An 18,165-nucleotide genomic window follows, 5' to 3' on the forward strand; every position below is an offset into this window, starting at 1 on the left:
TGGAAATTGCCAAGTTTTGTACAATTCTGTAGAAAATTGCAGGCAAAATCACAACATCTCCAGAGAAAAGAAAGTTTTGGACCCCCACCTAAAGACATATACAGTGCCCCTTTAGTGGTAGAAGCATTGCAGCTGAGACTGTATCATAAGAGCAAAATGTTCCTCTCTCTGTAGAGCCAAGGTGTAATTTCCTGGTTGTGACTGTCCTGCTCTTATGTTTTGCTGTTCTTCAAGTCAATAACTTGACCTCAAAGTTTGTCATAGAGCCTCAAAATTGCCTCACTTTTTGTTTTTATGTTTCTATATTGTTGAACATGCAACAGTACTATTTATCAAGGGTGATTGGTATCCCACAGCGTTCAGAAATAAACTTATTTGTGGATAAGTAAGACATACACCGGAGACCCACAAATTCTTAAAAGGACCATATTATGCTATTTTCTGATTTGTTATACTGTTCTTTCCTCACCACAAACATACCAGTAGTTGTGTTTTTCAATCACACATTTAACACACAAACCCTGCATATTTAGGCTGAGTTCTTTTCTCAAACAGAAGACAAAACACGCACAACAAAACTCCAGATACTTTTTTTTTTTTCAAGAGGTAACAACATTATAACATGACTTAAGCTCACAAGAGTCAGTTTTGCGCAATATAGGACCTTTAAGTGTCATGGTCCAATCCTGCTGCTATGATGACTGTATTCTGTGGTGTCACTGGACAAGACACTGCACCTTGCCTGTATGAATAAGTTACTGTATTGTGAATGGAAATGATTTTATGAGTACAGCTACGTTACGTTTTTTTATGTTAAAATGTGCTAAAATGGTGACATGTCGTAATGTTGATATTCTGAGTTTTTTTTTTTTTTTTTTTTTGGTATAAATGTTTTGATTTGATGATTCCCAGCCCTAGCTCATGTCCTCTCGTTCTTCATGGCATCATTAAAAATGCCATACTGTATACTACAAGACATATCTAGTTTTTAAAAGTATTGACTTGATTCATTCACATTTTTATAGTATTACAAACTAGTTTCAAGTAGCAAGTCATAGTCCCTTCTGTTCAGTTTGTCACCAACTTTGAGAAAAGTGTCCCAGTCATTTTAGCTTGTTTAAAACTTTATACTAGAGCTGCTGCATGTTTTATTTTTTAAAGAATATATTTAAACCTTATGCTGATGGTGACGACAACTGCTGGCAACGCGTTTGAACTTGCGTCTCCAGAAACTCCCTGTATCGCTTGTATGTTTGTATAATTCATCACACAAAGGCTCATGGGACGCCTGCCTTCATGCATAAATCCAAGCCAAGTCTTCCATCTTTACATTTTTTTAGTCATTATTCTCGGAAAGTCCCGCTCAAAGCATCCTGTTAAAGAGATTGGGAGAGTATTCAATTAGTACTGTTGAAAGCTTGTACTTTATCTGATTTATTTTTAGATATTTTGGTCAGACCTGCTGTATAATTCACTCCTACCTGATTTTAACTTTTTAAAATGTGAAAATCAAAACTAAATGATTGCATTTATATCTCATGAGTTTATAATCGTGTTTCACAACCAACACAATAATTTTTTCCAAGGGGCCACATGAGAAACAGAAAAAATTGTGGAGGGCTGAGCCAAAATGCTTAGCTTAGTTCTGCATAATATTAATTGTATTTCTTTATACAAAAAAGCAGTGAATAGGATTGTTTTGACAAGCTGGTAAGACTGGTAAGAGCAATTAAAAAGTGAGGTTGCTTTACAAAAAATGTCACTAAAAAACACCTCTAATATAAAAGCAATGCAGCTTTAGTCCATGCATGATGTAAAATGTATAAAATGTGTAGTTTGTAATTCTAGATGAGCTTAAACAGTCTGGTCAGTGTCAACCAAAGGGCCATGTGTGGCCCAGGAACTGTATAATGCCCAAGTCTGGGCTAGATGAATTTAGCTCAAATACTTGGGGAACAAAAATCAGGTATGGCTGTGGTGGGGAGGGGAATAATAGTATATCATTAAACTTGTCATTCATTTATTATATTACTGGTGTTTTTACTATTCAGAAATACCTTGCATTATTTCTTCGAGCAGGGTCACCCCTCCACAGATGTGATCTATAACTTGGCCTGATCATGTCCCCTGCCATGCCATGTTTTGCCATGTTTAATGCTATTGTGTGGAGCAAAATTATAACAGATCCATTGAGATAAGGAGCTAGTAGACCCTCCACTAGGAAGGTTACATAATGCACTTTTTAAGATTTAAGATCTTTGTGCTGAAATTTATGTTACAGTTTATAGGTCCTATATTACTCAAAACTGACTCCTGTGAGGTTTAAGCCATGTTATATTGTTGTAAACTCCTGAAACACTTGCATAGAGCTGTGTTTTGTTTCACCTTGTGATGTCATGTGGTGGTAGTTTTCATGTTAACAGCTCCAATTTACCTTTTGTTCAGTAAAGACTGGCAAATCCAGGGCTGACATTATCCATATTATTCTGTTGAAGGTGTTTGGAGTTTAAAAACACAGTGGAGCACTTCCTATACCGCCACATGAATCCCAAGGTGGAACAGAGTGTTTTCTGTTTGAGCCTACGTATGCAGGGTCTCTGTGTTAAATGTGTTAAAATGAAACAAAACATAACTCCAGATATGTTTGTGATGAGGACTCAACATTATAACATAGATCAAAAGACAGTGTATTATGGGTCCTTTATGAAAAATGTGAATGTATCTTTAGTATAGCAATGTACCCACCTCCTTATAACTGATTGATTCCAGTTCATCTCTACTCCCCATTTCACAGCGGTGTAGCAACAAGTGCAGCTTCATAAATTCCACAGTGGCATCTGAAAATAGCAATAGACAAAAGAGAATATCGCTCAGCTGTGAGGCATGTCTTAGCGAATAGCAGATGTGTCTTAACAGTGGGCCCTGATTGAAAACATGAATTTGATAATTATGCAGAATCATACCACGAGACAAACATGACCGTTGGATGTAAATGAGCGCTCAGTGTGAAACTGTGCACAGTTTTTGAGTTGTTTCAGTCTGTTTTTCTGCTGATAAATCCAATCAAAAGAATTAAAATAGTAGTAATTAGGAGACTGGGTGGAGAGGAGGCCTTGACTGTTTGAAGAAATGACAGCGGGTGATTTATATTGAAGTTTGTCGTGACTTGAGTCATCAGAGAACTTAACTTTAATAAGAATAAATATATATTTGAACAAAAATGGCATAGAAAAAGATTGTTAGGTGTCAACAAAGCAGAATTGAGAGAATGAGAGCCTCGCACATCAACTACTAGAGACGGGTGCGTTGGAGGAGAGGGAGCAGCCCCAGAACATACAGAAAAATCCCGCACACCGTCTTACTTGCAAACTGAAATTTATTAGGACAAACCGTGCAACGTTTCGGCACTAGGCCTTCGTCAGGCAAACAGGGCAAACAAAGCAGAATTAAAAGTGCAAATGTTAACTTTTGTTAGCCAGGTCTCACCTTCCATTTTTAATATTTACTTGAGACTTGTTTGAGAGGATGTGGGTTCTGCATTCTTGTGGTAAAATAGAGAATTCTTTGATGAATTTCAGCTACACTTTCTGAATATTTGTGATTATTCAACCCAGTAACCATGCTTTGGTCTTCAGCTTTGTCAACTGTGAGTTTAGTTGTATTTAGTTGTTGTTATATAACTGAGATATATTTGTACTATATTTCTGTATTTTATTTTACATGTACATATACAATTTATAATTATTTGACCATTCTCTTGCTATTTGTTATTTAGTTTGAATGTATTACTACCCATGTACATTTTGCTTTTTGTTATTATATTTATTATGATGTGTGAGCTACTTTGTTCAAATAATTTCCCTTGTGGATCAATAAAGTTTGAGTCTACTTCTAGTTGAGTCCACATGTTAGATATTATTGAGGTCTGGTTGAGTCATAGCCCTTCTCTAGTCTCCGTCTAACACTGGTTTAATAAAGTGTAGATTTGGAGGTTTAAGTTTAGACCTAGGGTCTGTGAATGGTTGTCAAATTGTACAGTACAGTGAAATGTAGTTAGTTATAATCATATGTTCCAGTGACTATTCCTTTCAAATGCCTTAGATTAACAAGGACAGGTAAAAATGTGCTCCTGAAAACATGATTGCTTCATGAAGTCACCTTGACATTTTAAATAATGATACGATTTTAAAGGCTGCTTCCCTTGAGCTACCTCATAAAAAATGTATTATGTTAAATTATGAATTTCCCAATATCTGTAACCTAATTATGATCAACTTCAGATAAAAACAGATTGCTTATATGAGAAATATTATTGTCTAGAAGTCTAAAAGTGTTGTCAAAATGGTCAAATTGCTGAAAATGGGGATATGATTAATAGTATTGCAGACTATTTTTGTGTTTTAGTCTGGAGTTTGAATCAATATACTGATGTCATTAGCTTTGTTAGATTTATAATTAAACAGAATTGGTACCTTTTTAACTACTTTCTAAATAAAGTTCTTGTTGGAGACCCCTGACCCTGAGGCAGCTTTGCTTTGACCACTGCATCATTCAGGCATAAAGTAAGTACATTCATGAATGGAAATGTCAGTCAATAAACAATTAAGGACTTTTAATGTGTTTGTCCTGGCTTCGCTTCACTGGCCAAGTTATGCGACTATCAGCAAATTGGCTTTAGTCAAACTGATCGGACTGTGGCCCATTTAAGTGCAAGAATTTAACTTTATTTTCAGAGATAGTGTAGTTAGTGAGGGATATGGAGTGTTTTTAAATAGCTTTTCTAATTCTGTTTTAGTAATTGAAAAGTGAGAAATGTTAAAACTGCTTCATGGAGGTGACCAGAGTTAAAAATATATGGACAAAATATAGTCCATTACCTATATGACCAATATAATATAATACACATAAATCCTTGCATAACATTTTTAGACTGGTACATCACTCAAATGTAGTTAAAGGGCTCATATTATACAATTTTCTGAAGTGTTATAACATTGTTTCCTCTTCAAAAACATATTTGGAGTTGTGTTTTGTTTCATTCACACAAGTTTAACATACAGACCCTGCATATTTAGGCTGAGTTCTTCTTTCAAGCTGAAAACACTCTGTTCCACCTTGTGATGTCATCTGATATTACAGGAAGAACTAAACTAACAGGTATGTTTTTGAGGAGGTGGCAACATTTTAATATGGCTTAAAGCTCACAAGATTTTGCGTACTATAAGACCTTTTAATTTTTTGTTATTTACACATTTTGCTGACTTTCTACTCATTTGTTTACATAGAGCTCCACATAAAACATAAATACAGTAGATTGGATGTTAACTCAGTTGTTACTCTAAATGTCCTTCCTGTTTTCTGTCCTGTCAGCACTCTTTGTCCTTCTTTACTGTTACACTCAGGATTTAGGCTTGTGGATGTCAGTCTCTGATTGGATGGTTTCATTACCTTTGTCTGAATGCCTCTGCTCAATAATGTCTTTAAGATGGAAGGCTGCTGCAGGTTGGCCCTGATTTTAGGCTCTTTGTATTTTTAACCACAATATATCGTCAAGCTTTTCTCTGGCCAGCTAATGCTATTTTGAGGAAGAAGTTCTCACTTTTGTTACTTAAGTATATATACTGGAGGAAAAATATAATATTACTCAAGTAAAAGAATCCATGAAAAAAAATCTACTAAATTAAAAGTATTAAAGTACCCATTTAAAATTGTACTTAAGTAGTAAAAAGTCAAATTTTATTTTGAGGTCTTGTAAAGCTTCAAATGTAGTGATTTATACAGATTTGTGCTGAATTTTGTTCAACAGAAATGGAAGCCTAATGTTATGCCAGTGGGGAGGGATGTTAGCTACTTGATTTAAGGTTCATACACGTTTTCTGTCAGTAGCACAGTAGTATAGTGTAGTGTTGTCCAGTTACAAAAAAATCTATCTACTATAGTGTGCTAGCAATAGCAAATCCAGTTTGTTTAAAAAGCTTCATCAATAAGAACAAAATTGACCAAAGGGCTAGTAAAGAAAAGACAAAAACCGAACAGAAAAACAGAAAAAGTAAAGACATTAAAAACTGATTAACAGCCAAATTAAGGCAACAACCACCCTGTATAAGCAACTTTATGCACCTTCCTTACTTATGAGCAGACTTTTCTTTACTTCATGACCTATTGTTTTCACTGAAGATGTTACCTGACCAGCTGGAACCACACACTTTGACAAAACTACAAAGATGAGTGAATCTGGAACTTTCTGTCTTCCTGATTTCTCAGGGTGTGATTGACAGGTGGATTAACCAATCAGAGAGATGCATGCTCCGTTTGCATCAAAACAAATATGATGGATTAAATAAAGGACTGAGAAGCTGCATGGATTCTTAAAAATGAATTGTTCTGAATGTTATTAGAATTTTCAAGAGGAGTTGTCTTCCGCATTTGAGAGACACGTGCTTGTGGTTGGACCGTCTCAGGTTTTGATGAAGTTTTTTCACGCTCTTTGGTCCGGTTCCAGTCCCTTCAAACAGAATGCAGAAGGAACTGTCTGGTCAGGCAGCTGAGGTAGTTGTTCAGAATAGAGACATTCTGCCTGGAAACTGTCAAGGTTAAATTCCTCCTGACTGTTGTAAATGTGTCTCCTGAATTGGGGAGTCTAAACATGTCCACACAATTTGGTTTGTTTACCCTTGGCGTCGCCCTCATTCGTTCCTGTCTAACTTCCTTTTATCTACAATATTTTGTTTTATTCACAGACTATTTTATATAGCTAATACATTTTAGTGTAATGCCCTTTCCTGTCATTCCATCCCTGGCAAAAGACTTGATATTGTAACTTTTATCCATAATATAAATTAAAGTAAAAGTCATACTAAAGTGTTGTTTTTTTTTCATTATGGGGGTGGTTATTGCATGGAAAACTTTACCTTTTTCATTATGGAGGTGTTTATTACTAGAAAAACCTTACTTGAGTGGGCTTGCATCTTCCCAAAAATATCTTTACTTGCTTGTTTCCACAGAAATGTTGTTCTTTGGCAATATCATTTATCAAAGTATGGCATAAAACTTATCTCTCTCCCTGGAGAATGTTCCAAACTGTGGTTTTAACTTTCTATTTCCATGGAAGCATGCAGTTCACTTCCTCCAGGAAGTTACATACTACTACTACTAAAAAAAAAAAAAAAAAAGTAACTTAATCAATCTTGGCATCTATAGTTTAGCCTATAATAGAAATTCAAGATTATGGCATAGTCTATGTTCTATAATGCATAACAATATATATATATATATTATCTTAACAGATCCAGCAAATGGTAATGATACAAATGCTTTTTATTTTTATATTCCATCATTGTATTATTTACTTTTTCTTTGCCATAACTTTGTGCCCCCAGAGCCCTCACAGTCCCTTCGTCACTTCATCTATCTCCCCTCTGCTGTGGTTTCCAATCACAGACCCTTCCCCGATACCTCTCTCACGCTCTCTCTCCCTCTCTCCCTCTTATCGCTCTGACACTTCCAGTAGATAGCACCCCTTTGCTCCTCCTCATCATATCTAATCTTCCATGACAGACCTCTTTCTAGTGAGGGAGGGCAGAAAATATGCACGGCTTTAAAAATCATCCTCACCCCAGGAGCTAAACTAGGCATTGCACGACTTCTTCACGTCCACAAAAGGCTAAAGAGGATCCAGAGTCTGTGATAAAGGGGCATATTGAAGTATTATATTGAAGCAGAGGTTTAGTGAATATCTGTTTTGTCTTGCATGAGCTGACAAATAAGAAACATGGTTGCTTGATTATAGGAGCCAGGAGAGCAGGAGTTTTGGCAAATTTTAGATAGGCTGTCTAAATGTGTTTACTTGTAGCATTTTCACATTTGAAAGTCACTTGCTTCTATCAAATGAAATGTTATTGCTTTCCCAAGAATTTTACAGTATGGCATTACCTTATTTATCTTTATTCCATTTAACATGTTTCTTATACTTTAAACAATACCTTGAAAAATGCACATTCTTATTGTGGAGCGGAGTTGGCTCTCCAGATCAATAGATAGATAGATACTTGATTGATCCCAAAAGAAATTCATATTTCAGCAGCAGCAACAATGAAACATAATAACATCATAATATACCAGTCCATCCTCTTGTATTCATAGCAATGCGTTATACGAATGTATGCCATGTGGAACAAGGTTCAAGGGACAGAAGGTGCTCTCCTGTCCGGTGATGGTGCTGCACTAGGGGTTATTCATGATGGGCAGGAGCATCCTGTAACATCAACAGCTTGTATCCATGTTCTATGGAGCAATCCAGACAAAGCACTAACATCTCTATAGAGACAAGCAGGTGGTTGATGGTCTTCCAGCAGAACAATAAGTCAAAATCTAAAGGAAAATTATTTTTAATATTTAATTTTTTGTATTTTTAGGATTTTTCCTGGTTTCTTTCAGTATCACAGTATATGGGAAAAGCAAAACCATGTATTTGGTATGTTATCTATTGTTCATGTGCAGCCATGTGAATAAAAGTATAATCAAAAAATGTAAGAAATGTGAAATCCGGAAAATAAAAATAAAAAAGATGCTGTTACTTGATGAGCAGCATCCATGTTTGCTGGGGATTTTAGCATAAATCTGCACCCTTAAGCCCTGTGTATCTTGTATTTGGCCCAACCACACCCCATTAGACGCTTAATGTTCAGGGTTATGTCCTCACAGCAGGCAGGGGGCAGCAGAGGGGTCTTTTTTTTTTTTTACATGCTTCCCGCGTCCATCACCGTCGGCTTGATAATGAAATTCGATTACAACTTTCTCCCCATTCCCAGATCCTGTCTCACTTATCTACAAGGGACAGGCACTTTATATCCCGGGGGTGGCTCTTTTTAACTGGGTTCCTCTTCAGCGACTATTGGGAGCGATATTACATAGTCCAAGATGGCAGCAGGTGCACTATTCCCCAACGCTGTCATCCTTCTGTATCAGAGAAAAGAGAGATACTGGTGTGTCTCCTTTGCTTTGGTCCAGGCAGGATTGTGAGCCGTGACGAAAAGAAGGGATTATGAGTTACAAATAATGTGGCCTATTTTGGAGAGCGGGCTGCCGTCCCAAATCGCCATGGTTTTCATAGAGAGACAGCAGGCGAAGAACTGAAAATCGTATGCACGGCATTCAACTTTACATGCTAAAGATAGTAACCAGAGCAAATTGATATACATTAAAGGGCCCATATTATGCTGTTTTCTGATTTATGTTAATGTTGTTTCCTCATCAACACATACCTGGAGTTGTGTTTTGTTTCATTCACACAGTTTAAAACACAAATCCTACTGAGGTCTTCTCTCAAACAAAAAACGCTTGTGATGTCATGTGGTAATACAGAAAGTGCTCCACTGTTTTTTGTTTTTGTTTTTTTTTAACTCCATACACCTTCACTAGACTAATTTGGATGAATTGCCAATCTTTACTTAAAGGTAAAAGATAACTGTTAACTTGAAAACTATGGCTTCATGACATCACAACGTGGAACAGAGCATTTTGAGCTTTGGAGATATAGTCAGATTAATTATAAAGGATTACTCAAACGTGTGAATGAAACAAAACACAACTCCAGGTATCTTTTTGATGAAGTCATAGCATTACTACATGGCTAAAAGCTCACAGGAGTCAATTTTGCATAATATAGGACCTTTTAAAGAACACATATTATGCCAAATTATTTAAAAACATACCAGGAGTTGTATTTTGCATCATTCACCCTGGTTTCAGTTATCCTCTTTCTAAAATTCTTTGTAGCCTCACAAAACACTGTTTGAGATACTCAAGATTGTGATGTCACAAGTAGTATTTTGTTATCTAGTTTAATTGTTTTCCCTCTGATAATTCTCTCTGTTGCCAATAAATGACAAGCAAATTGTTCTGTAACATATACTACTATCTAACTAAGGTTAATCAAGTTTTATTTTTTCCATTGGTATAGTTTTTTGGATCTTCTGTAGTTCTGTTTTTGGCCCTTCAAATTGTGTCTCTGTATTTGAACACTGGCAAAGTAAAACGCTGTTTCTGTCCTCATATTCACTCTCAAAAAGATGAAAATAGATTTTTTAGTCTTGCTCCCGGAGACTTATCTCTTGATCTTGAACTAGGCTTGGTCAGGATCTTAGCTGGAGGATTTAGTCTGCGTTACCTCACCTCCACATCAATAAGTATCAAATATACTGTTGTATATTATATGTTGGATCTCAAAAATACTACTCCTTAAGTGCCCCAGCATTATTGAAGAATGGGTGAAATGCCAACTGTATCTTAACCTTTTGATTCCTCTGTAAATTTCTCTAGGAGTTTTTTGAAAACCCAGCGTTTCGACCAGATGGGTTGAAGTTGTATCCAACACTGGTAATTCGTGGAACAGGTCTGTATGAGCTTTGGAAAACTGGACGTTACAAGAGCTACTCCCCCAGCGCTCTGGTTGACCTGGTGGCCCGTATCCTGGCCCTTGTCCCCCCCTGGACTAGAGTGTACAGAGTGCAGAGGTGAGAAAAAAATCTGTAATCACTCCTTATCAAACATTGCTTTATAAGTGAGAGTTAATATCCTCTGTAATAATTCATAGCTGATAACAATAAGTCAACAGTGAAACGATACATAATATTGATAAAATCTCTTGGCAAAGATTAGAGGAAAGTAACAAGAAGGGAACATTTAAAGAAACAGAAGTTGCTGGTCATAAGTTTGAGTAGAAGACACTTGCTTTTATACATGAATGATTGACAAACCTTTTTCAATATGAATCACCTGTCAAAACCAGGTCTTTAACTTTAAGGTTCCACAGTGTAACTTTGTACTGAAAAAATAAACTGAAACAGAAGCATATATTATCAGTCTAGAAGTTTTTATTGCACTAAAAAACATGGAAACTGGGAATTGTATTGTATTTATTGGATAAACTAGTCCACCATATGGTATAAAACGTATCATTCTCTGTGGAGAGTGATTTGAACTTTCTACTAGATGTTGTTTTCTTAGATGACATTTTCTTAGATGACGTGCTGCCACTAATAAGTTACTATTAGTATCTTTCTACTATTCACATTGATAACGGGGCCATTCAAAACCTCATCAGAGCATAAGATTACCTGCGTTATCCTCATTAAAGATTCCTAAATTTGAATTTAGCCATGCAGGGCAACTTCATCATAATTCTATCAATAGACAGCCATAGTGTTATGCACATAATACTGTGTGAGTCTTCAAAGCCAATTTTCTGACTCAGTTTGACTATGGGAATTGCAAGGTCTAATGGTTATGAGTCAGCTTGTTTTTCAACTTTTTAATTAACTGGTCAGTGTCCAGAGAGTACTCCCCAATAAAGTCCATTCAATTGTTTATGTACTATAGGAAACTATAATATGCACAAGTATCAAATGGAATGAAAATTAATTCAATTAACTTTGTTTTGGTCCTTTTTAAGTCCTTTCAGGCGTGTTTCTTTTATTAACCCATTTTAGATATGGTAATAATAATATTTAATACTTCAAACATAAAAATTATTCTACAATTTTAAGCAAATGTAATTTGAAAAATGTAAATTAAAAATGTGTATAAATTCTTAAGATATAAAATTTTTCCTGATCTTGTATATCTCAAGTAAGATGCATTACATATTTACAAATGTAGCCCTTATTTTTCTTGAATGGCCTTATTGTTCTTAAATGTGTCTAGAGTTAAAAAAAAATCTCCTCAAATAGAGCTGATATTAGTGGTTTACTGCGTTGGTGTTGTGTTGTGTTCACTATCACTGCCTTTATACTCAGGGGCTTTGTAAGTAATCAGCCCAGTCTGGATACAGCCATCAGGGCCTAATTTGTTTCCACTGCTCCGGGAAACGCTCGGACCATTTCATGCTACTCTCAAATGGCCTCGCATTTAGATGATTACAAGTGCTAGAGGTTTGCAAAAGTTTGAATTTTACATAGTTTTAGTGACGTAGTATTGCAATTCACTGGTTTGTAAAATGGTGGCACTGACACTGTTTGAATATATTCATTTTAAAAAGGTGCACTGTGTAACTTTTTTGGTGGAGGGTCCGCCACCAGCTTGTCTGCGTGGAAATGTTCCTGCTTTGTATGGTATGTTCCACAGTATGACATTAAGCATATCTATTTCCGTGGTAACAGGCAAATAACTCCACCAGGTTAACTTACAGATTAGATTTGTGGAGATGTTACCGTGCAGTATGAATGCATGTTTTTTGTTGAAGTTATGAGCAATAAAAATGTATTGCATTAAATGTAAGATTAAAGTTTAACGTCACACTATGGAACATTCAAGGCAAAGCAATATTATCTCCATGGAAACAAGCCAGTGGTATACTCTCCACTAAAATAGCGGCCCAGTGAACCTTTAATTTAGACTGACTTGGTTAAAATCCACAGTAGTTCAGATATTTGAGTCGTGAGTGCATCTTGTAAATTCCTTCTGGATTATATTGGTCTAATGCTGGTTTATTACTTGTTACTTGTTTAGGAATGGTTTATACGTGGCCTAATTAGATCTGATTAGTGCAGCTTTAGTCCTTGTTTATACCTCCTTAAAAGAAGGGTGTTATCTAGAATGTTCCACAGTATAATATTAAACTTGTCTATTCTGCATTCAGTAGTTTTGCCTCCAATACTGTATCTCCGTGGAGAAAGAAAACCAAAGAGCAGACCAACCTCCAGAAAAATTTGCTAAATTTAGTCTGTAATACACAATTTCACAAGTGCAATGTCAATCCTAAACTCCTCTCCTCCTTCCAATTCCTAGTATTTTCTTCAGACTTTACACTTTTGGGACTTAAAACCCAGTCCAGATGATTATTTTTTAAAACTCTTAGAAAGTAAATAATTTCATGAAGAAGGTGTGAAAAGTTAAAAAAAATGTGTCTGTACAGTTAAATTCTGCTCTCACCCCCACGTCTCTGCTTTATAGGGATATTCCGATGCCGTTGGTGAGCTCTGGGGTGGAACATGGTAATCTGAGGGAGCTGGCCTTGGCTCGGATGAAGGACTTGGGCACTGAGGTGAGAAACCCACAGCAGACACTCAGTGTATTTCAACCTGGGACTAGATCCAGAGAGGGTCCGGGAACCTCCTGCCAAATTATCAGTATCACTGTAGTATGCATATACTCAAGGAAGGACAAATGAGATGTTAAAAATCAGTGGAGCAGAAGATGGGTGGTGCTGATGTGTCACTCTATGCATAGGTTTTATTATACATTTCTTATTCTACTCGGGGTTAGTTATTATCAAACACTTTGTCAAATACTGCAGTAGTTTCAACTCTGAATTAGTTCTGGTTAAGTCTATGATTTACTGGTCCTTAGTCCTAGTTTAGGCCTAGTCTTGTACTAGTTATAGATTCTGTTAACAGTATGGCATTAAAGAACACATATTGTGCTTGAGCTTGCTGTATAGTTTTAATCTACGACACCCATGGATCATTATGTGTTCATTTGAGGATTTTACATCACAGTATTTATCTAAAACTGCTTAATTTAAAAAAAAAGTATTCCAGTGGGAGCAGATATTGTCATAAACATCATTACAACAAATTACTTTACATTACAACATGGTTAAAAGCTCTGGAAAGTCATTTTTGCATAAGAGATCTGTTTTAAGATATCTTGTTTATTATATTGCCTGTTTTGATGCCGTCACCTGCTTGCCTCCAATGAACTTGCTATATTTTATGCCATATTGTGGAACACTCCATGCAAAACAGCATGTCCTTTGTGTATAGAAGGTTCTGGGCTCCTTTTGAACTTGGATTTGTCCTGTATTAGTTTGGTTTAGTGCACTTCAGCATGGGAAGTGATGCAAAAAGGGTCCGGGAACCTCTGCCAAATAATGAATATAGCTTCCCTCTGTATATAACAGTACAGGAGGAGCTTTGAGCCACTGGAGCAGAGAATAGGTGTCCCCTATGTCAGTCACACTATGCACATGTTTATTAGATATAGATTTATTAGGTGAAGAGGCAGATCACTCATTGGGAATTCCTACTAGAACATACTTGTGACGCAAAGGATGAACTGAAATGAATCCCAACAATCGTTCATCTGTGACATGGTTGTTAAAGGTGCACTACGTAACTTTTTCTGGTGTCTAGCACTGAACTCCACTCTGAGCAATATGGCAAACAAAAAAAATGTCAAATGTATTCCTCCAAAGTATGAACTCTGTTCTAAATAACATACATTTGAAAGGAAAAAAAGTAATAACGGCCATATCTTCAACAAGTTCACCTGTTTGAGTTCTGCTTGATTATATTTACAGTGTCGAGATGTTAGAACCAGAGAAGTGGGCATTCAGGAGATTCACCATAAAGTCAGGCCTTACCAGGTAAACCACATTCGTCATGTTAATATTTGGAAGTTTTTGTTGTTTTGTTTTTTTTGTATATATAAAAATAATTTGTAAAGAAAGATTGTAGAGTGACACTATGTAACAAGTAAAAGATATAACATGTGACAGAACTTAGCAATTAGAAGATGCCATTTGTAAATATAATGTTAAAATGCTACGTTTTGCTCTTTCCAAACTCTGTTGATTGAAGCATAGGATTTCAGGCACTGTACTTGTATTGTATATTTCTCTTGGGGATAAATATTATCTTTTACGCAATCACATACATTTTGCTTGGGGCAATCAAAAGGTGAAAATGAAAAAAATAAAATTAGTGTGTGTCCATTCTGCAGCTGTCATACTATATATATTTAATTTGTCCCATAACCACATTTTGTTGTCAGGTGGAGCTGGTGAGGAGGGACTACGTGGCCAATGGGGGCTGGGAGACTTTCCTATCTTATGAGGATCCAGAGCAGGACATTTTGATCGGGTTGCTACGGTTACGTCGTTGTTCCCCTCAGACGTTCAGGCCCGAGCTCAAAGGGGGCGTGTCCATCGTCCGAGAGCTGCATGTGTATGGCAGCGTGGTCCCAGTCAGCAGTCGTGATCCGAGCAAGTTCCAGCATCAGGTTTGTGTCATGTATTTTTGTATTCCTCCACTCTTCCCACATTAGTTTTGAATAGAAATGTAACAGTGTAAAATATTTATGAAGCAACACCATAGATTGTATAAAGAAATGGACTAAAGGAGTGTGAGGTCCTCCATAGCATCCAGTCAAATGAAGCTCACCGAGGCAGGAAGTTATGGGGTGAATTTTCTTATGACCAAAATGAGGAGCCTGATAGCAGCACTTAAGGACAGAGGGGCAATATTTTTTTCAATACAAACTTGAGTTGTATTAAAAAAAAAAAACGTACTGTACCCATGGCAACACGTTTATAGAGCTTTGCTGATGGTCTAAAAGATTCAACAAATGTGTTTATTCCTTTCTGGAGATTTGTTATAAAAATAGCATTTAATTGTTAGGAATATGTCTTCCCATTATTTTTATTATTACATCCACTATCTGAAAACAACTATAGGATCTATACTTGTCTACCACTATGGGTAATATTTTTAACATTGTGGTCCTTATCGTAGCACCTTCGCACAGTGGTAAAACAGTTTTTCTTTGTAACTCAGGGTTTTGGAATGATGCTGATGGAGGAGGCGGAGAGGATCGCCAGAGATGAACATGGTTCCAATAAACTGGCTGTCATTTCAGGTAAAAAATAAATTCACAAATATATAAAATGTCGCTCTAAAACAAAAGAAACACATTTACCAGTGTTCAAAAGATCGTACCAGGATAATGAAACCTTCAGTCTCTGCCTTTTAGTTGTACAATTTATGTTCCTTTAGGGGTCATAAGGAGTATCTATAACATTATGAGAGCGTGAGGAGGTGAAATTGACTGATAATAGCAGTCAGTTCAGCCCTGATTGTTTGCTCTAAAGACATGACTTCTCTCAACGATCAATACTTTGCAATAATGATTCTCAAACAGTGGTACAGGGTCACTAGTGGTAAGCAGTCTTATGGCTATAATCAGAAATCTTGTTTGTAGTTTCATTTACAGACAGTTATGTCATGTGTAGCTCAGTGCTTAGACCAGGTTAAGGCATGGACTGGTGGAATTTCCAGTTCTGTGCATGCATCGACCTGGTTTTGTCTCAAGATCAAGTTAAAACCTGATTTAGTTGAGGTTTAAAGGTCCTATATTACACAAAATTGAGTCATGTGAGCTATTTGCCATGTTATAATCCTGTTACATCCTTCAAAACATGCCGAGAGTTGTGTTTTGTTTCTTTCACACATGTTGGAGTAAGCCTTTATTACTAGTCTGTCTACATCTCCAAAGCTCAAAATGATCTGTTCCACCTTGTGATGCCATGGAGTGGTAGTTTTCAAGTTAGCAGCTTCCTTTTACCTTTTGTTCTATTGAGATTGGCAATTTCTGTCTGAAAATTGTCCAAATGATTCTATGAATGTATATGGGGCATTTCCTGTATTATCGCATGACATCACAAGACGTTGTCAGTTTGAGAGTAATATAGTAATATAGTCCTTTAAGCTCATTTTTTCTATCTTAATTTCAGTTTAACTCTTGTCCATCTTTTATTACAATTGTGCTCTCTATTATTTTATGTATTAGTTGTTGCCTTAGTTTGCTATTAAAAGTTATTAAAAGTGATAAATAACTCTTTTCATTTTATTGCAGTTGAAGTAGCGCTTCAAATATTGTTAGCTAGCTCCATTCATACATAAAGTATATGGTCACGTGAGGATCATCCTGGTGGAGATCTGCATCCAGATCCCCCTCAGACAAAAAACATATTCTTGGATACATTTCTCATCTTATTCCTCAATTATCTTTGTTTCTTCTCAGGTGTCGGCACAAGGAACTACTATAGGAAGATGGGCTACGAGCTGCACGGGACTTATATGGTGAAGGATCTCTATGGAGCCAAAACGGAGTGAATGAATAATGCACAAATCATTTTATTTATCTGAACTGGATTCATCAGGGAACATTGTTCACACTGCATTTGATGGTGGTCATAAAAGAGGCCGTTGGTTGGACTCTATGGGACATGACGATAATGCTCTGTGGTTTTATTTTAGGAAGTGCATCAGTTTTTATGTGGGACACACCGGACAAAGACAGAATAGGGATGTGTACGGCGCCATGTTTTTAAGAGTAGCCTAAACAGGATTTTGCGTCATTCATAAAAGGTTTCAGGAAAAAGCTGAAATGTGCCTCAGTGCCTTGGTCCTTTATGAATGAATCTCATATTTGGATTGAAAGTTTCTACCAGACTTGTACAGTAAGGAAGAAAAAAGCTATTATGTTATTGCAAAAAATGTTGAAGCTATTTACCTTATCTTTTTTTCCCCACAGATTAGAGATACAGACTTAAAGATGCTATATGTAACTTTTCACCTGTTTGTCTCATGGATATGTTATTACTTTACTTGAAATGTTGCTCAGTATGGCATTATTATACATCTCTAACATGCATTTATTCAATTACTGGTGGTCAAAAAATACCTCAAAAAACAGGCATTCTGACTGTGAGTGGGGCTGCCTTTCCACAGATCTGACCTGTAACTTAGTCTGACTTGGTCTCCATGACGATAGAAAGGTTTATTACCATGCTGTGAAACATTCTAGGCAAAGCAATGACATCTCCATGAAAAGTTGCATCTTTAAATGTCATTCTTTGCCAGCAACCTATAGCAACCACCATAAAATCATATAGACTCATCTATACAGGCAACCTGAGTAAAGAGCCTTGCCCAAGGACACAACAAAAGTACAGTACAATAGAATTAAAGCAGTTTACTGGATGAGCTGGTTTTGAAATGTATTGTAGTATTTTAATGACCCTTTTTGACTGACTTCAAAAATAGGTCATGTACGATTTTGAGATAGATCAAATATACTTTGACAGTGCTCTTGGGTCACTTATTCAAAACACAATTAACTAATATTGAATAAAGATGTTAATTTATGTTTTAGTTATAGTGAAACATATAATGATATACATGACTTCAGCATCACCAAAGTCTTCTGTCGGAATGAGTGATGAGTGTCCTCAATGGGCAGCCGTTGTGTAATCGCTTTATAAGGCTGGAAATTAAATATTACATAATTTGCTTTTCAAGGCCGATCCCGTTAATCCTGTTTATTTTCTGTTGTCAGTGCTGGTACATTCTTGTCTTTTGTAATAAATAAAGGATACTGGGAGTA

At 36.3% G+C, this 18,165-nt stretch overlaps 1 protein-coding gene across 1 annotated transcript in view; it reads left to right on the top strand.

Annotated features, from left to right (window-relative positions):
- elp3 (elongator acetyltransferase complex subunit 3) overlaps positions 1 to 18,165 on the top strand; it is a 30,995-nt gene extending 12,830 nt beyond the window's left edge. The window contains exons 10-15 of the mRNA XM_055149118.1: positions 10,321 to 10,514; positions 12,952 to 13,042; positions 14,300 to 14,365; positions 14,773 to 15,000; positions 15,555 to 15,636; positions 16,801 to 18,165. Of these exons, the coding sequence (XP_055005093.1) occupies positions 10,321 to 10,514; positions 12,952 to 13,042; positions 14,300 to 14,365; positions 14,773 to 15,000; positions 15,555 to 15,636; positions 16,801 to 16,892 (753 nt within the window). The 3' untranslated portion in view covers positions 16,893 to 18,165. The remainder of the gene's footprint in view (positions 1 to 10,320; positions 10,515 to 12,951; positions 13,043 to 14,299; positions 14,366 to 14,772; positions 15,001 to 15,554; positions 15,637 to 16,800) is intronic.

The sequence above is a fragment of the Boleophthalmus pectinirostris genome, unplaced genomic scaffold, assembly GCF_026225935.1.
Source record: "Boleophthalmus pectinirostris isolate CB_2022bp ecotype Guang Dong unplaced genomic scaffold, ASM2622593v1 HiC_scaffold_13, whole genome shotgun sequence".
Classification (NCBI taxonomy): Eukaryota; Metazoa; Chordata; class Actinopteri; order Gobiiformes; family Gobiidae; genus Boleophthalmus; species Boleophthalmus pectinirostris.